This window comes from Eptatretus burgeri, chromosome 5 (assembly GCF_056783735.1).
Source record: "Eptatretus burgeri isolate ZD-2024b chromosome 5, Ebu_testis_v1, whole genome shotgun sequence".
Lineage (NCBI taxonomy): Eukaryota > Metazoa > Chordata > Myxini > Myxiniformes > Myxinidae > Eptatretus > Eptatretus burgeri.
In genome coordinates, this window is record NC_140965.1 from 62,004,793 (window position 1) to 62,022,520 (window position 17,728).

General features: G+C 42.7%; 2 protein-coding genes across 4 annotated transcripts in view; one reads left to right on the forward strand and one right to left on the reverse strand.

The window, feature by feature from the left end:
• Positions 1–1,497, reverse strand: part of EDEM3 (ER degradation enhancing alpha-mannosidase like protein 3) — an 88,715-nt gene extending 87,218 nt beyond the window's left edge. For both annotated transcript variants that reach the window (XM_085882018.1, XM_085882017.1), the window contains exon 1: positions 1,226–1,497. In XM_085882018.1, coding sequence (XP_085738144.1) covers positions 1,226–1,329 — 104 coding nt within the window. In that variant the 5' untranslated portion in view covers positions 1,330–1,497. The remainder of the gene's footprint in view (positions 1–1,225) is intronic.
• A 2,782-nt stretch (positions 1,498–4,279) lies between these two features.
• Positions 4,280–17,728, forward strand: part of FAM20B (FAM20B glycosaminoglycan xylosylkinase) — a 32,217-nt gene continuing 18,768 nt past the window's right edge. For both annotated transcript variants that reach the window (XM_085882020.1, XM_085882021.1), the window contains exons 1-3: positions 4,280–4,436; positions 6,949–7,181; positions 13,743–13,924. In XM_085882020.1, the coding sequence (XP_085738146.1) occupies positions 6,972–7,181; positions 13,743–13,924 (392 nt within the window). In that variant the 5' untranslated portion in view covers positions 4,280–4,436; positions 6,949–6,971. The remainder of the gene's footprint in view (positions 4,437–6,948; positions 7,182–13,742; positions 13,925–17,728) is intronic.

The window sequence follows — 17,728 nt, forward strand, 5'->3', positions numbered from 1 at the left end:
GCCTCTGTGTCGGAAATATAATCCAGAATATTTTGGCATTGGGATTTGTATTTATTGTATCCGAGGATGAACCAAAGCCACAGTGCGTTATTTGTCAAGAGGTATTGTCAAATGAAGCACTTAAACTGGCAAAATTGCACCGCCATGTATCTGCAAAGCATCCGGAGAGTGAAAAGAAGCCACGTTGAGCTTACTCGACAAAACAAACGGAAACTTTGCATCAGGAGTTTTCAAGGTAAAATGACAACTGTACTTCATCGTGGTTTGAAAGAATCTTTCCTGATTTCGTTGAGGATTGCAGAATCCAAAAATCCCACACAGTTGGGGAAGATATTGTGATTCCCTGTGTGAGGGATGTGTGTAAATGTATATTTGGCTCCGAAGCATTTAAAATTTTATATATATATATATATATATATATATATATATATACATATATATATACATATATATATATATATATATATATATATATACATATATATATACATATATACATACATATGTATGTATGTATGCCTCCATTCCAATTTCAAATAATACATTTTGTCATCACATTCTAGACATGCCGCTCGATATAAAGAGCAACTTGTTTAACGTCTTTGAGGAAAGAGATTTGCCATTCAACTTGATGAATCCACACACACACACCTGACACACACACACACAAACAATTTAACATGACACACACACACACACACACACACACACACACACACACACACACACACACACAATTTAACATGACACACACACAAACAATTTAACATGACACACACACACACACACAATCTAACATGACACACACACACACACAATCTAACATGACACACACACACAACAATTTAACATGACACACACACACACATACACACAAACAATTTAACATGACACACACACACACACAAACAATTTAACATGACACACACACACACACAAACAATTTAACATGACACACACACACACACACACACACACACACACACACACACACACAATTTAACATGACGCACACACACGCACACAATCAATTTAACATGACACACACACACACACACAAACAATTTAACATGAGACACACACACACACACACACACACACACACACACACACACACACACGCACACACACACACACACACACACACACACAATCTAACATGACACACACCCACACACACACAATCTAACATGACACACACACACACACAGTGAGATTCCAACACCTTAATTGAGCCCGTTCCACCACCGACATGCCCCGAGCTTGCATCAGGCACCAGAAGAGACACAAGACGAGAGTCCACCAGACGCGCCATCGGGACGCACACATCCCGACGGCCGCGCACCACAGCCGCTATGAAGATAACCGTCCACAGAACCAATGCGCCGAAGCCATCGTGGCCACGTCGCACCGGGAGGCACCAGATTCTAACCGGTAAAGACGTCCGCCATTACAATGACGTACGTCCGTCGTGACGTGGCTCCAATCACTACGGGAAGCGAGAAGGGAACGGAGGCGGTCCGCAATCGTTTAACCACACAAATCGTTCTCTCATCGTCGTCGTGCTGGTTTCTTTTTACTCTCTCCTCGCACGAAGTCCATTATCGTAACAATCAATCTTCAACATCCACCGACGAAAAACGGGACACGTGGTGTACACACTGAGGGACACCCTGAGGTACACACTGAGGTACACCCTGAGGTACACCCTGAGGTACACCCTGAAGTACACACTGAGGTACACACTGAAGTACACACTGAGGGACACCCTGAGGTACACACTGAGGTACACCCTGAAGTACACCCTGAGGTACACACTGAAGTACACCCTGAAGTACACCCTGAGGTACACACTGAAGTACACCCTGAGGTACACACTGAGGTACACCCTGAAGTACACACTGAGGTACACTCTGAAGTACACCCTGAGGTACACACTGAAGTACACCCTGAGGTACACACTGAGGTACACCCTGAAGTACACACTGAAGTACACACTGAGGTACACTCTGAAGTACACCCTGAGGTACACACTGAGGTACACCCACCCTGAGGTACACTCTGAAGTACACCCTGAGGTACACCCTGAAGTACACACTGAGGTACACACTGAGGTACACCCTGAAGTACACACTGAGGTACACCCTGAGGTACACCCTGAAGTACACCCTGAGGTACACACTGAAGTACACCCTGAGGTACACACTGAGGTACACCCTGAAGTACACACTGAAGTACACACTGAGGTACACTCTGAAGTACACACTGAGGTACACCCTGAGGTACACACTGAAGTACACACTGAGGTACACCCTGAGGTACACACTGAAGTACACCCTGAAGTACACCCTGAGGTACACACTGAAGTACACCCTGAGGTACACACTGAGGTACACACTGAGGTACACCCTGAAGTACACACTGAGGTACACTCTGAAGTACACCCTGAGGTACACCCTGAGGTACAGCCTGAAGTACACACTGAGGTACACTCTGAAGTACATCCTGAGGTACACACTGAGGTACACACTGAGGTACACCCTGAGGTACACCCTGAGGTACACACTGAGGTACACTCTGAAGTACATCCTGAGGTACACACTGAGGTACACACTGAGGTACACCCTGAAGTACACACTGAGGTACACACTGAGATACACCCTGAAGTACACCCTGAGGTACACACTGAGGTACATCCTGAGGTACAACCTGAGGTACACACTGAGGTACATCCTGAGGTACAACCTGAGGTACACCCTGAAGTACACCCTGAGGTACACACTGAAGTACACCCTGAGGTACACCCTGAGGTACACCCTGAAGTACACCCTGAAGTACACACAGGTACACTATGAAGTACACCCTGAGGTACACACTGAGGTACACACTGAGGTACACCCTGAGGTACACCCTGAAGTACACACTGAGGTACACACTGAGATACACCCTGAAGTACACCCTGAGGTACATTCTGAGGTACACACTGAGGTACACCCTGAAGTACACACTGAAGTACACACTGAGGTACACTCTGAAGTACACCCTGAGGTACACACTGAGGTACACCCTGAGGTACACCCTGAAGTACACCCTGAGGTACACCCTGAAGTACACCCTGAGGTACACACTGAAGTACACCCTGAGATACACCCTGAAGTACACCCTGAGGTACACACTGAAGTACACCCTGAATTACACCCTGAGGTACACCCTGAAGTACACCCTGAGGTACACCCTGAAGTACACCCTGAGGTACACACTGAAGTACACCCTGAAGTACACACTGAGGTACACACTGAAGTACACCCTGAGGTACACACTGAAGTACACACTGAGGTACACTCTGAAGTACACTCTGAGGTACACCCTGAGGTACACCCTGAAGTACACACTGAGGTACACACTGAGGTACACTCTGAAGTACATCCTGAGGTACACCCTGAGGTACACCCTGAAGTACACACTGAGGTACACACTGAGGTACACCCTGAAGTACACACTGAGGTACACACTGAGGTACAACCTGAGGTACACCCTGAAGTACACCCTGAAGTACACCCTGAGGTACATCCTGAGGTACACCCTGAGGTACACCCTGAAGTACACCCTGAGGTACACCCTGAGGTACATCCTGAGGTACATCCTGAGGTACAACCTGAGGTACACCCTGAAGTACACCCTGAAGTACACCCTGAGGTACACACTGAGGTACACCCTGAGGTACACACTGAGGTACACCCGACCCGTGAAGCACCAAGTGTTTGACTATGCTCGAGCGCCATCTGCTGGAGCGGCGCACAGTTGGAGTTGCAGTTCTGTGAACCACAAAATGAAACACACGATGAAGAACGTTACTCCATTTTCAGAAGGAATCGAGGACACGGCTTTTTTAATCAACCTTAAAGACGCTCGGCTCACTCCGATACAACAAATCCCTCCGACTCTGCAAAAATCAGGATAGAATGATGACATAAAGTGTCGCGAAGGTCCCTGGGTATGTTGGTATTGAGGTGGTGTACCGTCCTCGGGATCTGACGTCACTTGATGCGTGATTTCGGGCGGGGCGTAGATCAAGCGCCCAAACTCTGAAGACGCCAAGCACAATTTAAGAAGAAGAAGCATAAGAGGAAAATAGGAAAAAGAAGCAGAAGCAGAAGCAGAAGCAGAAGCAGAAGCAGAAGCAGAAGCAGAAGCAGAAGCAGAAGCAGAAGCAGAAGCAGAAGCAGAAGCAGAAGCAGAAGCAGAAGAAGAAGAAGAAGAAGAAGAAGAAGAAGAAGAAGAAGAAGAAGAAGAAGAAGAAGAAGAAGAAGAAGAATCTCCACAGAGTTGCGGAAGTCGTGGACGTAGTTACTGTGTAATTATGTGCTCAGCCTGGTCGGTTTAGAGTTTAAAGGTGCTTTTTGGCTGTGAAGCGGTGGTTACTCGATCCTAATCCGGTAGGTTTCCTTCATTGGAGAGACGTCCCTTTTATTGAGGTGCTCCGTGTGTCGTAAACACCAAGATATTTTATTTGTCCCCCTTGGGGTCCTGAGTTCACAATATTTATTTATTTATCTATTTATTTATTTATCGGAAATAAAACGACAGCGAATCGAGAACTGGAGCGTCTACATCCGCCAGGATGATGAGTTTACCTTTTGTATCCCACCGAGAGGCCCGATCTGGATTCGGACCTTCACCACACTCGAGCCGGCTTGTTCTTGTCACGTGACCAACTTATTCACCTCGTTTCATCCAAATCCGTCCACAACTGTTTGAGATATCCTGCTTACAGACAGACAGACGAGAACTACTGGAGGGAAAACATACCTGCCGCACACCTTTGGTAGTCGGGGTGATAAAACTTGTGTTTTCCTCCCTGGCAGCATAAGTTGGTGGTGTGTGTGTGTGTGTGTGTGTGTGTGTGTGTGTGTGTGTGTGTGTGTGTGTGTGTGTGTGTGTGTGTGTGTGTGTGTGTGTTTTTTCTCCCTGGCATCATACGTTTATGGATGTTAAAGATCCCAATGGTGTCCTTCACAAGAGTAGGCAAGCTATCGCCGGCATCCTGACCAAATTCCTTAACTCTCAGTCGAGTGTCGTGCGTCGAAATTGTGACCCATCAAGGACTGTAAAGCCAAGACCAACCAACTGCCTCGGCAGAATCGACGCTCTGTGTTGAGCATGGTGCACAAGAGGAAGAACAAGATTCAATGGATCGTGTGTTTGTGCAACATATAAAGAAGCATTTGATGGGAAAGGGGTGAAACCTGAAAAACGAACCTCAAATTGTGCTTAAAATTCGATTCTGATTTCATAACGTGTCGAAAACGGCCGTACGGACGGACGACTAACTTAAGCCAAGGGTAATGGGCAGTATTGCAGGGTAATATTGAAAAGTAGACAAAATTTAATAGTCTTGGGGTCCATCTCTTTATTACATATGCAAATATCACGAAAATGTAACTACCCCGCCCCCCTTGCACTCCTTATGCTCCACCACGTTCCCACTGTCACTCCCATGAACTCTCAACCACTCCCTTCTCTCCCATCGTCCTTCTTTTACCTTTTTTTTTCAACTTATATTTTCTCCATTGAGCTACTCCCAACCCCAAGTGTACATAATAATTAGTTTACTCCTTTTTCAACATTGCAACTTAAATCATTTTGTTCAACAACCTCGGCTCATGAGTCGAGCACAACAGAGCGCTCACAATCGTATCACGACATAACTCTGACGTTGAATAGTAAAGTTATTTACATTTATTTTTATAGCTACACACACACACACACACACACACACACACACACACACACACACACACACACACACACACACACACACACACACACACACACACACACACACACACACACACACACACACACACACACACACACACACACACACTCTGACCTGTATCTGACCTGCAATCTGGAATATAATGTGAACCGTGGTGTCTGTTGATGTGTTCATCTGCCTTTTATTTACGGTGACCGCCTCCTGTGCTGCGTTTGAAAAGCTGCCGATTGGTTATTATCCCCACACTTTTTAATAAAACGGTGGGGAGGGGGGTGGATGTTGTAAATGGCTCTGTCTGTCTGTCCGCCATGCTATCTCCTTCAAAGCGGTTAAACAGAAATTCACCAAACTAGGTAGCTATTATCACCATATAGCAAGAAGCTGCACAGGCAGTATAATTTTTGTCACCGCCCCCAGAGCCCCAAAAGGACAAATACCAAAAAATACAATTATGGGTACATTTTAAAACATTTTTAATGAAACTTTGTATATGCAATCAACATTAGGGGACGCATGAAATATTTAACGATTTTTTTGGGGATTTCACACCTGGTTCATGTCCCAAGAGGTAGGGACTATGAGTCATAAGGATCAAAACGGAGGAAAAAAAAGTTTAACTCAAAAAATTGATATTGAGTCAAACCTTGTGGAACTTTATGCCATCTTTCAACTTTGCTTTTGTTGGGAAGCATGGTGATTTGCGATGGCGTGTCATCGACTTCACTCTCGTTTTGCATTGTCATTTCACTTTTCTTCATGCAATACAGTCGGTCACTTTATTGTTCCTTCCAGTAATATTTAAAATCAACATGAACGTCTGCATTAAAGTAGATTTAATACAAATCTTCATGGAGTAAACACACAAGTTAAAATAGCTATATTTTGCCCTCTTCAGACAAATTCAACCTCCGCCGCCTGATTTTGCACCACCATTTTGCGGTGAGCGGCATAAATAGCTCATAGCTTTGGCTCTGAGTGAAACTGAGAGTGCAACACAATCAACGTTTTTAAAGTCCATGAAATAATTTAAGTTTACAGATTAACATAAACTTTCCCATCACGAGGGATGGGTATTTTTGCGAGTTTAGTATAAAATGCAGGATGTGTAATATTTCTGTTTAATACAAGATCAGAATGCATGTTAAGCAGTGTTATCCATTTGTTTCAAGGTGCTGTGTTATGTGATGTGGCCATGAAGCTGAAACAGCGTGTTGCGCTGCTACTACTCTTGCTCTTGGGCCTGTTGATCACCAAACTTCTTGTGCTCGAAAGTTCAAGCTCCACAAACTTCCCGGGTGCAACCCGTAAGGATGTGCAAAGTTTTCGGCGTTTTGTTCATTTTGCTACCTCATTACAACTACAGGGAGCTACTTTTGCTAGTCCATTCTCATCTCCATGGGAGGTATGTTTCCACTAAATATACAATGCATTTTTTTTTCTTACCCCTGCCAAAGGAGAGGGTATTGCTTTTGGGTCTATTTGTTTGTTTTTCTGTTTATCCGCACAGAACTTAATGTGTTTTTCTCCACAACCGCTTGTTGGATTGAGATGAAATTTTCACCATTAGTGCAGCTACTCATGTAGAATGTTTTAATAATAATTATGACATCATAGGTCACGTAGTGTGGCAGGCATGTTGGAAAAAAGGATGAACTTCGGACCTATCTATCTCTGAAATCGCACCAAGGAAAAAAATTAACACTTCGCAAATAGCAAGTCCCCCTCATGCGGAATGAGTGTGATGTTTTGTTTTTTTAATGACATCAGAGATCCCTTCGTTATGACGTCATGATTGCATATGTATAACGGTACATCCGATAAGGATGAAAATTTTTGAGGGTCATCTAGGGATAAAATGGTCCACAAAAAAATTTTCATCACGTCATCGGTCACTTGAATCGGCAGCCATATTGTTTTTTTGTTTTTTTTTAAACCTTCAAAAATCTTCTTCTCTGAAATGGCTGAACAGATCGAGGCGAAACGTTACACATATGACCGCCTATCCATGAGGAACAAAAGCTTCACACATATGATGTCATAGGTCACATGGTTTGGCAGCCATATTGGATTAAATAAAAAATATTAAATAATGTTTTCTCTGGAACCACTTAATCAATCGACGTGAAACTTCACAGTTATCCCATCATATGCTGCCTTTTTGGCTGCTGGTTGCATCATTGATTAGGAGTGTGGCTATGCCAATGATGCAGTGCCCCTATTACCAGTATACTGGTGCTCGTTTTGCTGATGTCGGAAGGATGACAGATTGAGTCAACACCTTGGTGTTAATTCAGTGGGAAAGCAGAGCTCGAACTCAGGACCCTAGGATCCCAAGCCACCACCCTAACCAACGCCAGGCTTTTTTCCCCCACAATTGTGATCTAGTAGTGATGGGGAATACATGATTTTTTTATTTCAACTTGATCAGGCACATGGTCTGGCAGCCAGAATTATTTAATTTTTTGATGTGGGGTTTTTTTGTTTTCTTTTTAATAAGGCTCACTTGGCTTTGCCTGGATGGGTTTGAGGGTGGAGGAGTAGCATCTGAAATGTGAATCCTACCCAGGTTCCTCCTGATGACTTCATCTTTTCTTTTTGCTTGCTTGCGTTCCTTCCGATTACTCTAATGCAGGACTGTACCTTTTTGGTCTTCCATTTGATCTGAATTGAATTTATTTTAATCCCATTCTGAATTAAATTGAATAATAATAATAATAAATGTCCTGGGTCAGGGTCAGGTTTCCAATCAAAGGGGGACGTCTTGGTACCCGGTCATCACTGCCAGCAGTTATAAAGTGTCAGTTCTAGTTCTGTCTCTTTTTCATTACGTAACACACCAGTACACAAACACCACACAAAAATACACCATACAAAACTACACAAACACCACACAAAACAAGTCGTGGTGAGGGTCTGCAATCTCTGCTTTTTTTCTTGTTTTCAATGATTAACCTCTGATCATCAAAGGTGATCTCAAAGCAACTAATTTGTTACAAAAAGGTCCAAAGCCAATGAATTATAAGAGAAAAAAACAGTTAAAATAAGTGACTCAAATTAAAAGCACTGAACAACTTCAGTACACCTTTTTGCAGTTGTTCCTTTCCTTCATCATCCCGATCCGATATATCACACTCTATTACAGAGCGTTGGTGCTGCCAAAGCAGTTTCTTAGCAAGTGTCATGCTGGGCGGTTTGCCATCCCTCTCCCAGCAGTAGTTCGGGCAATACTTTGTCATTTGTTCATGATGCCAGTGATAGCTCTCCTACTCTTCATGAAGGAGACCGTTGGATCTTTAATATCCATCAACTAATGTTGAAAGGTGGAACTCCCGTTTAACATCCATCCAAGGGACGGCACACACACAATGATGAATCCCCCTGTTTGTGAAACACCGGGATGACGGTTTTTAGCTGGGTTGGGATTCAGACTAAAGCTAGATGGCATAGAGGTGAGTGTGTGTACTTCTAGGCCATCCTGTCAGCCTAATTTGTCATATATTTGCTCAAAACATCAACTTTACATTTCTGTGGGTCATTCCATGTCAAATCATCAAAGAATCTGCCGTCATCTCTCAGATTTTTGTAAAACTTTGGGAACCAATTGGGACCCATGAAAAACGGCAAGAACTCAAATATTTTTGCTAACAGCCTCTTAATTAGTGAGATACAGACTAACGAACTTTGGACTAATTAGCACGACGTCGCAAATTCAAATGGCCATGTCTCTAAAAGTATAACACCTAGAGAGCTGGTTTTGGTTGTCATTTTAAAGGTATTTTCATGCCCTATGAATTTGTCTGGGCAACATTTTCCTACCTCCAACCACAAAAAAGTTATCACAAAATATAACTTCAATCGTGAATCCCCAAAAAATGTATCCTTCAAATTTCCTCAAATTCATCCCAGAGGTACGTTATGATGTCAAGAAGCTTCCACATAAATTTTGTGATGGGCACTCCAATAGTTTCTGAGATATGAGCAATAATGTACATGTACGTATGGCATATAGGTTCGAAAATCAGCATTTGTAATGTATTATACAATGAAAAAGTGAGTTCAAGTACACCGTGTTCACTAACCTGACTTAGGCTTTCAATTTCCTCTTCAATGCAGCAACAGCAGCACTTGTTTCTTCCCCTCAGGCCCAGTTGAAAATGAAAGTATATGATACTTCAAAGCAATTGATGGTCGTTCCCTGTGTTCCCTGTCATGGCTCGGTTAGAATGATTGTATAATACATTACAAATTCTGATTTTCGAACCTATGTGCCATACGTACATGTACATTATTGCTCATATCTCAGAAACTATTGGAGTGCCCATCACAAAATGTATGTGGAAGCTTCTTGACATCATAAGGTATCTCTGGGATGAATTTGAGGAAATTTGAAGGATACATTTTTTGGGGATTCACGATTGAAGTTTATATTTTGTGATAACTTTTTTGTGGTTGGAGGTAGGAAAATGTTTCCCAGACAAATTCATAGGGCATGAAAATACCTTTAAAATGACACCAAAACCAGCTCTCTAGGTGTTATACTTTTAGAGATATGGCCATTTGAATTTGCGACGTCGTGCTAATTAGTCCAAAGTTCGTTAGTCTGTATCCCACTAATTAAGAGGCTGTTTGCAAAAATATTTGAGTTCTTGCCGTTTTCCATGGGTCCCAATTGGTTCCCAAAGTTTTACAAAAATCTGAGAGATGACGGCAGATTCTTTGATGATTCGACATGGAATGACCCATGTGTAGAAATGGATGGTACCTTAAAACTAGCCTATTTCAGTCCACTGCAAGTCAAAGGATTCCCTTTTAACTCGTGTTTAGAGGTGTTTGGCATACTCACCACACTTGCAAACTGTGGGTTGGTGAGATGCACAGCCATGGGAATCAACCTCACACCAACCATTGTCCAAAGAGACAGACAGTATTTAATCCCTCGATCAAACAGCCCCTTCAGAAATGGATATTAATGCTACTTAGATGTATAAATATTTTTTTTATTTCAGCAGCTCGAGACTTTTTATTTTCTGCACACCGTTTTTGGTGGCGTTGTTTTACTACCATCCTAACATGACAAGAAGTGGCGGTACATTTCCTGATTGAAGTCCTGGAGGGAAGAGTGGAAAAGAACAGCCTCTGGAATGCGGTTCCATAGTTGGGAGAAGCAAAGAACAAAGGAGTTGAGGTGTATTTTGTATCACCCTGTATTTTGGAAGTTGAATCTGAAGAGGGTTACTGATAGAACGCATGCATCCTGAAGTTGCTGGGGGGGGGGAGGGGGGTTGAAGGACTGGCAGAGAGATATATATATATATATATATAGATAGATAGATAGATAGATAGATAGATAGATGTGATGCTGTTGTGCCAGCCCACAAAGGAAAGCAGTTCCTTTTGTTATGTTGCGTCCTGATCCATTCTGTGTTCGAGCTCTTCCATGACCCTTAACTGTATACAAAAAAAAATAGAGTTGGGATGCATGGGAACGAGTTGATCCATATTGGAGGAAATGGTGGTGTATATGGAGTCATCATTGGATGGATGGTATACTACACAAACAAACATTATGTGGTTGTGGAGAGATATACACCACTTGAGGTATTCCAGAGGGCTCAGGGGGTTTATGTTTGCATTTGAAAATGAGCAATAGAGTTCTTGACATACACAGCAACACCACCTCCAGAGCAGGAGAAGCCGTGTGTCTTTTACAACTGAGAAAGAGGAGAAGTTTGTGGTAAACCTCCACTCTGATTCTGAAAATGGACCATAAGGCATCAGCTCACATGTCATAAAAACATGCTCTGCAACTCTTGCACTTCCTCACTCTGTCGTTTGCTCTAGGTCATCTTCCATCTGCTTTGAAGTCGGCCAACATCACTGCATTGCATAAAAAAAGTGCAAAAATGGATCCACTTAACTACAGACCAATTAGCTTACTTCCAATCAACAGCAAGGTAATGGAATTCACCATTGCAGTTGATATAAAATCATTCCTTTTCTCCAATGACCTAATCGCAAATTATCAATTCGGATTTAGACCTGGTCTTTATGTCGAATTAATTTTCATTTCACTCTCCAAATTTCACTCATTTCACAATCCAAAAATAATAAATCCAACCTTGACCATGCTGCTTCTCATCTCCTAACAATGGATGGATGCCCTCAATGTCAAACATGAGATCAGGGCTGTCTCTAGACATATCTCAAGCTTTTGATACAGTCTGGCATCCCTCCTTGTTCTCCAAACTCTCTGCCTCTGGCATCCAAGGCCAACTCCACTCTTGGGTTACTGACTTCCTCCACTCTTGTAGCCAACGTGTGGCTCTCAACAGCGTTCTTTAATTTCCTCTCCCTATCAAGGCTGGAATGCCCCAAGGCAGTGGTCTCAGCCCATCCTATTCCTAACCTTCATCAATGATCTATCTGACTCTCTGGAAAATCCTCTTTATCTCTTTGTTGTTGACTCCACCCTCTGCCGTGACATTCCTTTTCCTTCAGATAGACAGGCTGCAGCCTCTTCCCTCTCCTCAGACCTTGACAAAATCATAAGCTGGTCAAACACTTGAAATATGTATTTTAATCCTGAGAAATCCCACACACTCTCCAATAGGACCGTATGACGAATCTTCCCATCTACTTTCTCAACAACCCTCTCGACGAAGTTCAGTTACTCAAACTCTTGGGTCTCACTCTATCACTGATCTTTCTTGGGCAAAGCACATTTCAAAGTTGGCCTCCAAATCCAGTTGGCGACTGGGCATCCTGCGTCATACAAAGCTGACTGGACTTCCCTTCCCCCCCCCCCCACTTGTGGAACCAACTTCCACATTCTCTTCAATCTCATTCTTCCCTTCAGGTCTTCAAAACAGCTGTTCACCACCATCTTCGATCATCCCCCATCTGAAACCATAATATTTTCGACAACCGCCCCCCCCCACCCCAACCCCCTTCCCCGCCCCCAAATTTAGCTGCTTTATCCATCTTGTCCACCCCTTGCGTTCTCCCCTACCCTTCATCGTTACTCACATCCCTTCTTTGTCCATCTCCATATATTTTCACCCTCAGCCCTGCTGTTGGCATTTCCCCCTTCTCTTTCTGCTGTTCCTTTTGTTATGTTACATTCTGATCCATTCTGTGTTCTCACTCTTCCACCAGCCTTGACTCCGTATACAAAAATAATAATTTAAAAAAACAGAGTTTGGATGGATAGATACTGGTTGATCCATATTGGAGGAAATAGTGATGGATGTATATGTCGTCATCATCATTGCATGGATGGTATACGACACAAACCAACATTAGGTGGTTGTGGAGGGGTATACGCCACTAGAGGTATTTCCAGAGGGCTTGAAGGGGTCTGTGTGTGCAATGGACAATGAGCAATCGAGCTCTTGACATACACAGCAACACCACCTCCAGAGCGGGGGAAGGGCCTGTCAAAATAGAACAGAGAATAGCCAGGGAGAGACACCGAGGAATCGGAAATATCCTGCGAGAGAAATATTTGTATTAAACATACAAAGTCCGGAGTTGCAGACTTGACACTTTTACTTGAGTTGACTGTTTTGCTTTTTTGCCAAGTTAGTTAGGATGTGTCTGTTGTTGATGACAAGGAGTTAATTGATCATGGTCAAGCAGAGAAAAACATTGCATGGCTCTTAAAAGAAAGAAAAAAAATTGAGAGTCTGCTGTGGAATATGCAGAGCAATTCACAATGATTCATAAAAGGTTAAGTGAAGGGAATTCATAAATCCAAATGAAGGCAGTCGTGTTTGAAATTTGGATTGTGACATTCAGGAAGGCGAATTGGTTTCAGGAGAACCGCAGGTCGTCGGTGAAAACCCAGCTAGCTCATTAACAACCTTCAACATGGGGATAATCTGCATGCCCCTTCTCATCAAGTCTACCTGTGATGCAAGTCCATTCATTGTGGTTGACTCTTATTCCCTTCCTTTGTTGGCAGGTTGCTGCTCAGTGGGTCATACCACGAGAGATCTATCCGGAAGAAGCCCCTGAGATGGCAGCTGTGTTGAATGCTATGGCTTCTAGCAAAATTGTGCATGCTGACATCGGCTTCAAGGGGACACAGCTCAAGGCCCTGCTTGTGCTGGAGGGAGGACAGAAGGTTGTGTTCAAACCAAAGAGGTCTGAAATGACCGGTGAACAACACTTTGGTCTCACTTTTTTTTTGAATGTGCTGCATGTTTTTTTTGCAATACTCCTGCATTATGAATTGGTCACGTTTAGTTATTTACCTCCACCACCAAAGGTGAAGCAGGTTATGTTTTCACCCCTTTCTGTCGGTTTGTTTGTTACTTACGAAATCTAAAGATTTCGTAAGTATATTGATGACTTCCATCATCTGTTTGTGTGTTTGTTTGTTTGTCGGCACGATAACTCGAGAACGGAAGAAGCTACCAATGTCAAATTGCACCACGTGATCCAGGAGGGTGATGGCTAGTGCTGATTAGATTTTGGTCTAAATCGGTCAAAGGTCAAGGTCACAATGAGGTCAAACATTCGATTTTTGATGGTTTGGTACAGAATCATCGTAGAAACTTCTGGTTTGCGTCGCTACCTTCTCTAGAGACAACTTTTATGAGACAAGGTCAGAGGTCAAGTTGACTCTTTTGTAAGTACCAGTCTATGACTTTGTTTGTTTGTCTGTGTGCAGGATATCTCAGAAGGTTGTGGACGGATCTGGATGAAATTTTGTGGACAGGTTCGGTGTGTGACAAGGACGAACTGATTAGATTTTGATGAAGATCCGGATCCGACGACTGCAATTTTAAAAGTGATTCTTCACCATTGAGAGATAGGGCCAAAAACCATATACCTGTATAACACAATATATCAGAAAGTTGTGGACGGATTCGGACGAAACTTCGTGGACATGGATGTGTGACAAGGAAGAATTGATTCAATTTTGGTGAAGATCCGGATATGGATCTGTTAATTTTTAAAGCGATTCTTCACCATTGAGAGATCTGGCCAAAAACGATATAGTACTGCATAGCATGATATTTCAAAAATGTTTTGGGCCCGATATGTTCTCATGGATCAGGTATTACATGGTGGAGGTATGCGCTCCACCGAGTACCCTTCTAGTTACCTCTGCCACCAAAGGTGGGCGGAGGTTATATTTTCACCCCTGCCTGTTTATCTGTTTGTGAGCAGGATGTCTCAAAAAGTTATGGATGGATTCTAAGGAAAGGTTGGGTGTGTGCCATGGATGAATTGATTCAATTTTGGTGTAGATCCGGATCCACATACGACAATTTTAAAATATATTTTTAAGTTGTTCTTCACCATTGAAATATGGGGCCAAAACGATGTATATATAGCATGATATTTCAAAAAAAATTGCAGATGGATTATGACAAAACTTGGTGAATGAGTTTGGTTGGTTTCAAGAACAAGCCGATTATATTTTGGTTCAGGTCCGGATGCAGATCTGGCCTATCAATGGGATACAAAATGTAAACTGTTCAGCCTAGCAGAGGTATGCGCTTGACCGAATGGCATTCTCGTTTTGCTTTGAAATATGTCGGTATCAATTTTTGTGCATATTCAAAGGGAAATTATTTGGATGGCCACAGATAGTTTAGCATGGGAGGGAGTGGTGTGTTGGAGTGGGAGTGGTTTCTCTTCAGTGATGCAATGTGATGCCTATTTTTCTTTATTAAATGATGATTATCAATTGCTGCATCAATTCATCTGCAAGAAATTCTGTATTATTTTGCTTCAGTTTGTATTTTGTTGTTATTGCTGATATATCATTTACAAACTGCACTTAAACGGGGTGGTTGGTGCTCCACATGTCTTTTTTACCATCTGCTAGCAAATAACAGGCAATGACAATGCGTACACCAGGGCCTTCAAGAGCCAGAATGGACCCTGGGGCAACACTAACTATAGGACCCCCTTCAGAATTTTTTTATTGTTTTTTTTAAACAATCTATACGGAGGTTTTCGTATTTTCGTTATCAGAAACGTATGCCGTGTTTGAGGGAAATTGGGTGTTATTCACTTATTCCGATATAGATTCCTTTATTAACCCTTTTCATCCATATGGGATGTGGCCAAACACTTCATTCACGTCAATACCGCAATTGTCATAAATGTAAATTGTTCCCACAGTAGTTTATTTTACAAGGGAGGGTGTTGCTCCCCATGGCAATGACATGCCAGGGAATCTCCCTGCGTGGCTTGGAGGGCGACACAAAATAAAGCCTCCCCCAGGTGTTTTATCATCACAAACAATCAATGTATGAAACAAAAAATTGAAGGAATAATTACAGGGCCCTATTAGGTCCGAGCCCTGGGGTAGTTACCCCACCTGCAACCCCCACCCCTCTCGGCACCCCTGGCGTACACACTGCGTTGGGTTACAGGTAATGGCAATGAGTACACACTGGAACAGTGTGTGATAATGGGCACATGGGCTCACGAGAGACCACAGACAAACAAAACGATGACAGACATTTGTGAACGATTTGAACACAGAGGCAGAATATTTGCAGCACCTAAAATAACCATTTTACCTTTGGAAAGGAAACATCACTTTTAGGCAGTGTGATGAACAAACCAAGGAGTGACTTAAAGGTGACGAAACATGACATAGATGCAGGTGTTGCAGTAGCAAATTTCAGAAAGTTGCCACAAAAATACGAGTACACTGTAGTATCAAGACATCCTGGACTCACAAACCAATACACTTCCAGTGGGCACAGCCACTGTCTTGTTTTTAATTCGCTGTGTGTATTCATGTGTTTTGTACAGAGCGACTTGATCACTCAGAGTGTACATAGATGCCCCTCTTGTGCTCATTTTGCATATGAGTTCTCCTCTTAGTTTTTGTTGTCGATTGTCCATGCTTTCATCTCACCTTTTTTTTCTTTTAAATCTTTCTTTAACAAGAAACTTTGGAATGGAGCAGGAGCATCGGGGTGAGAAGAGGAAGCAACAAAATTAAAAATTAAAAAACATACACATTAAATTTTTATAAACTGAATCCTATTTTATTAAAGAAGAGCAGAAACAATAATCCTACTATATTTGCAATACATGTCCCCTACCAATGTGATATTTTCTCAGTCCAAAAAGGGAATCGCTGAAAAATTGACGAAACGCCCTGAAACTCGAACTTTTTCTATAACATATCATAATATAGCCATGTTCCAAGTTTCAGTTGAATATGTTAAAGGGTATGGGGAAAAAGTCTGAAAAACCACAGGTCGGACGGACGGGCGGACGGACAGTCAGCAAACCTAAAGTCTCCTCTGGTGAAACCGGTAGGGACTAATTAGGCAAGTGTGTGCGTGCGTGCGCATCTACATCTGAAAATCATAGAAAAAAAAAAACAGGGTTGGGTCCATCTCTACTACATTTTGTATACGTGTTCGTAGTAATCAGAGAAAGGAGGAAAAAATGGTTACCGTAATTCAAAAGGGACTTCAGGTCCTTTATGCAAATGTCATTCAGGTTATGGGCACAAGCAAAATCACCACTCATCACCTCCTTTCAGGGGGAGACTTAGCATTTTCATTTGTACACGTGCTGCAGTGCATGTGGTTTAGTGATCCCTGCTGCAGACAGGGGGAATTATTAGCCATGAGACAAAATATACTTGCCCCCACCAACCCCCCCAGGCTGCTCCCAAAAGGAGTGGGTGTTTCTCATCTGCAAAATGTCTTATCTTCCAAGGGTGAGTAGAAGATTGTTTAGGATTGGGGCGAATCACATGGCCGAGTCGTACATGGAAGCCCGTTCCTCGTGTCAATATGCAAACAAATTGCTCAAAGTAGCAAGAAAGCTTTAGCTTTGGAAAACAGATTTCGCCATTAGGTGGAGCTGAGTTTTGTCAAAAGGTGAGAGAGAAAGTCTTAACTATAATCTGTAAAACTGGAAGACATGTGACAACAATGAAAAATGATATGCATCTTACTT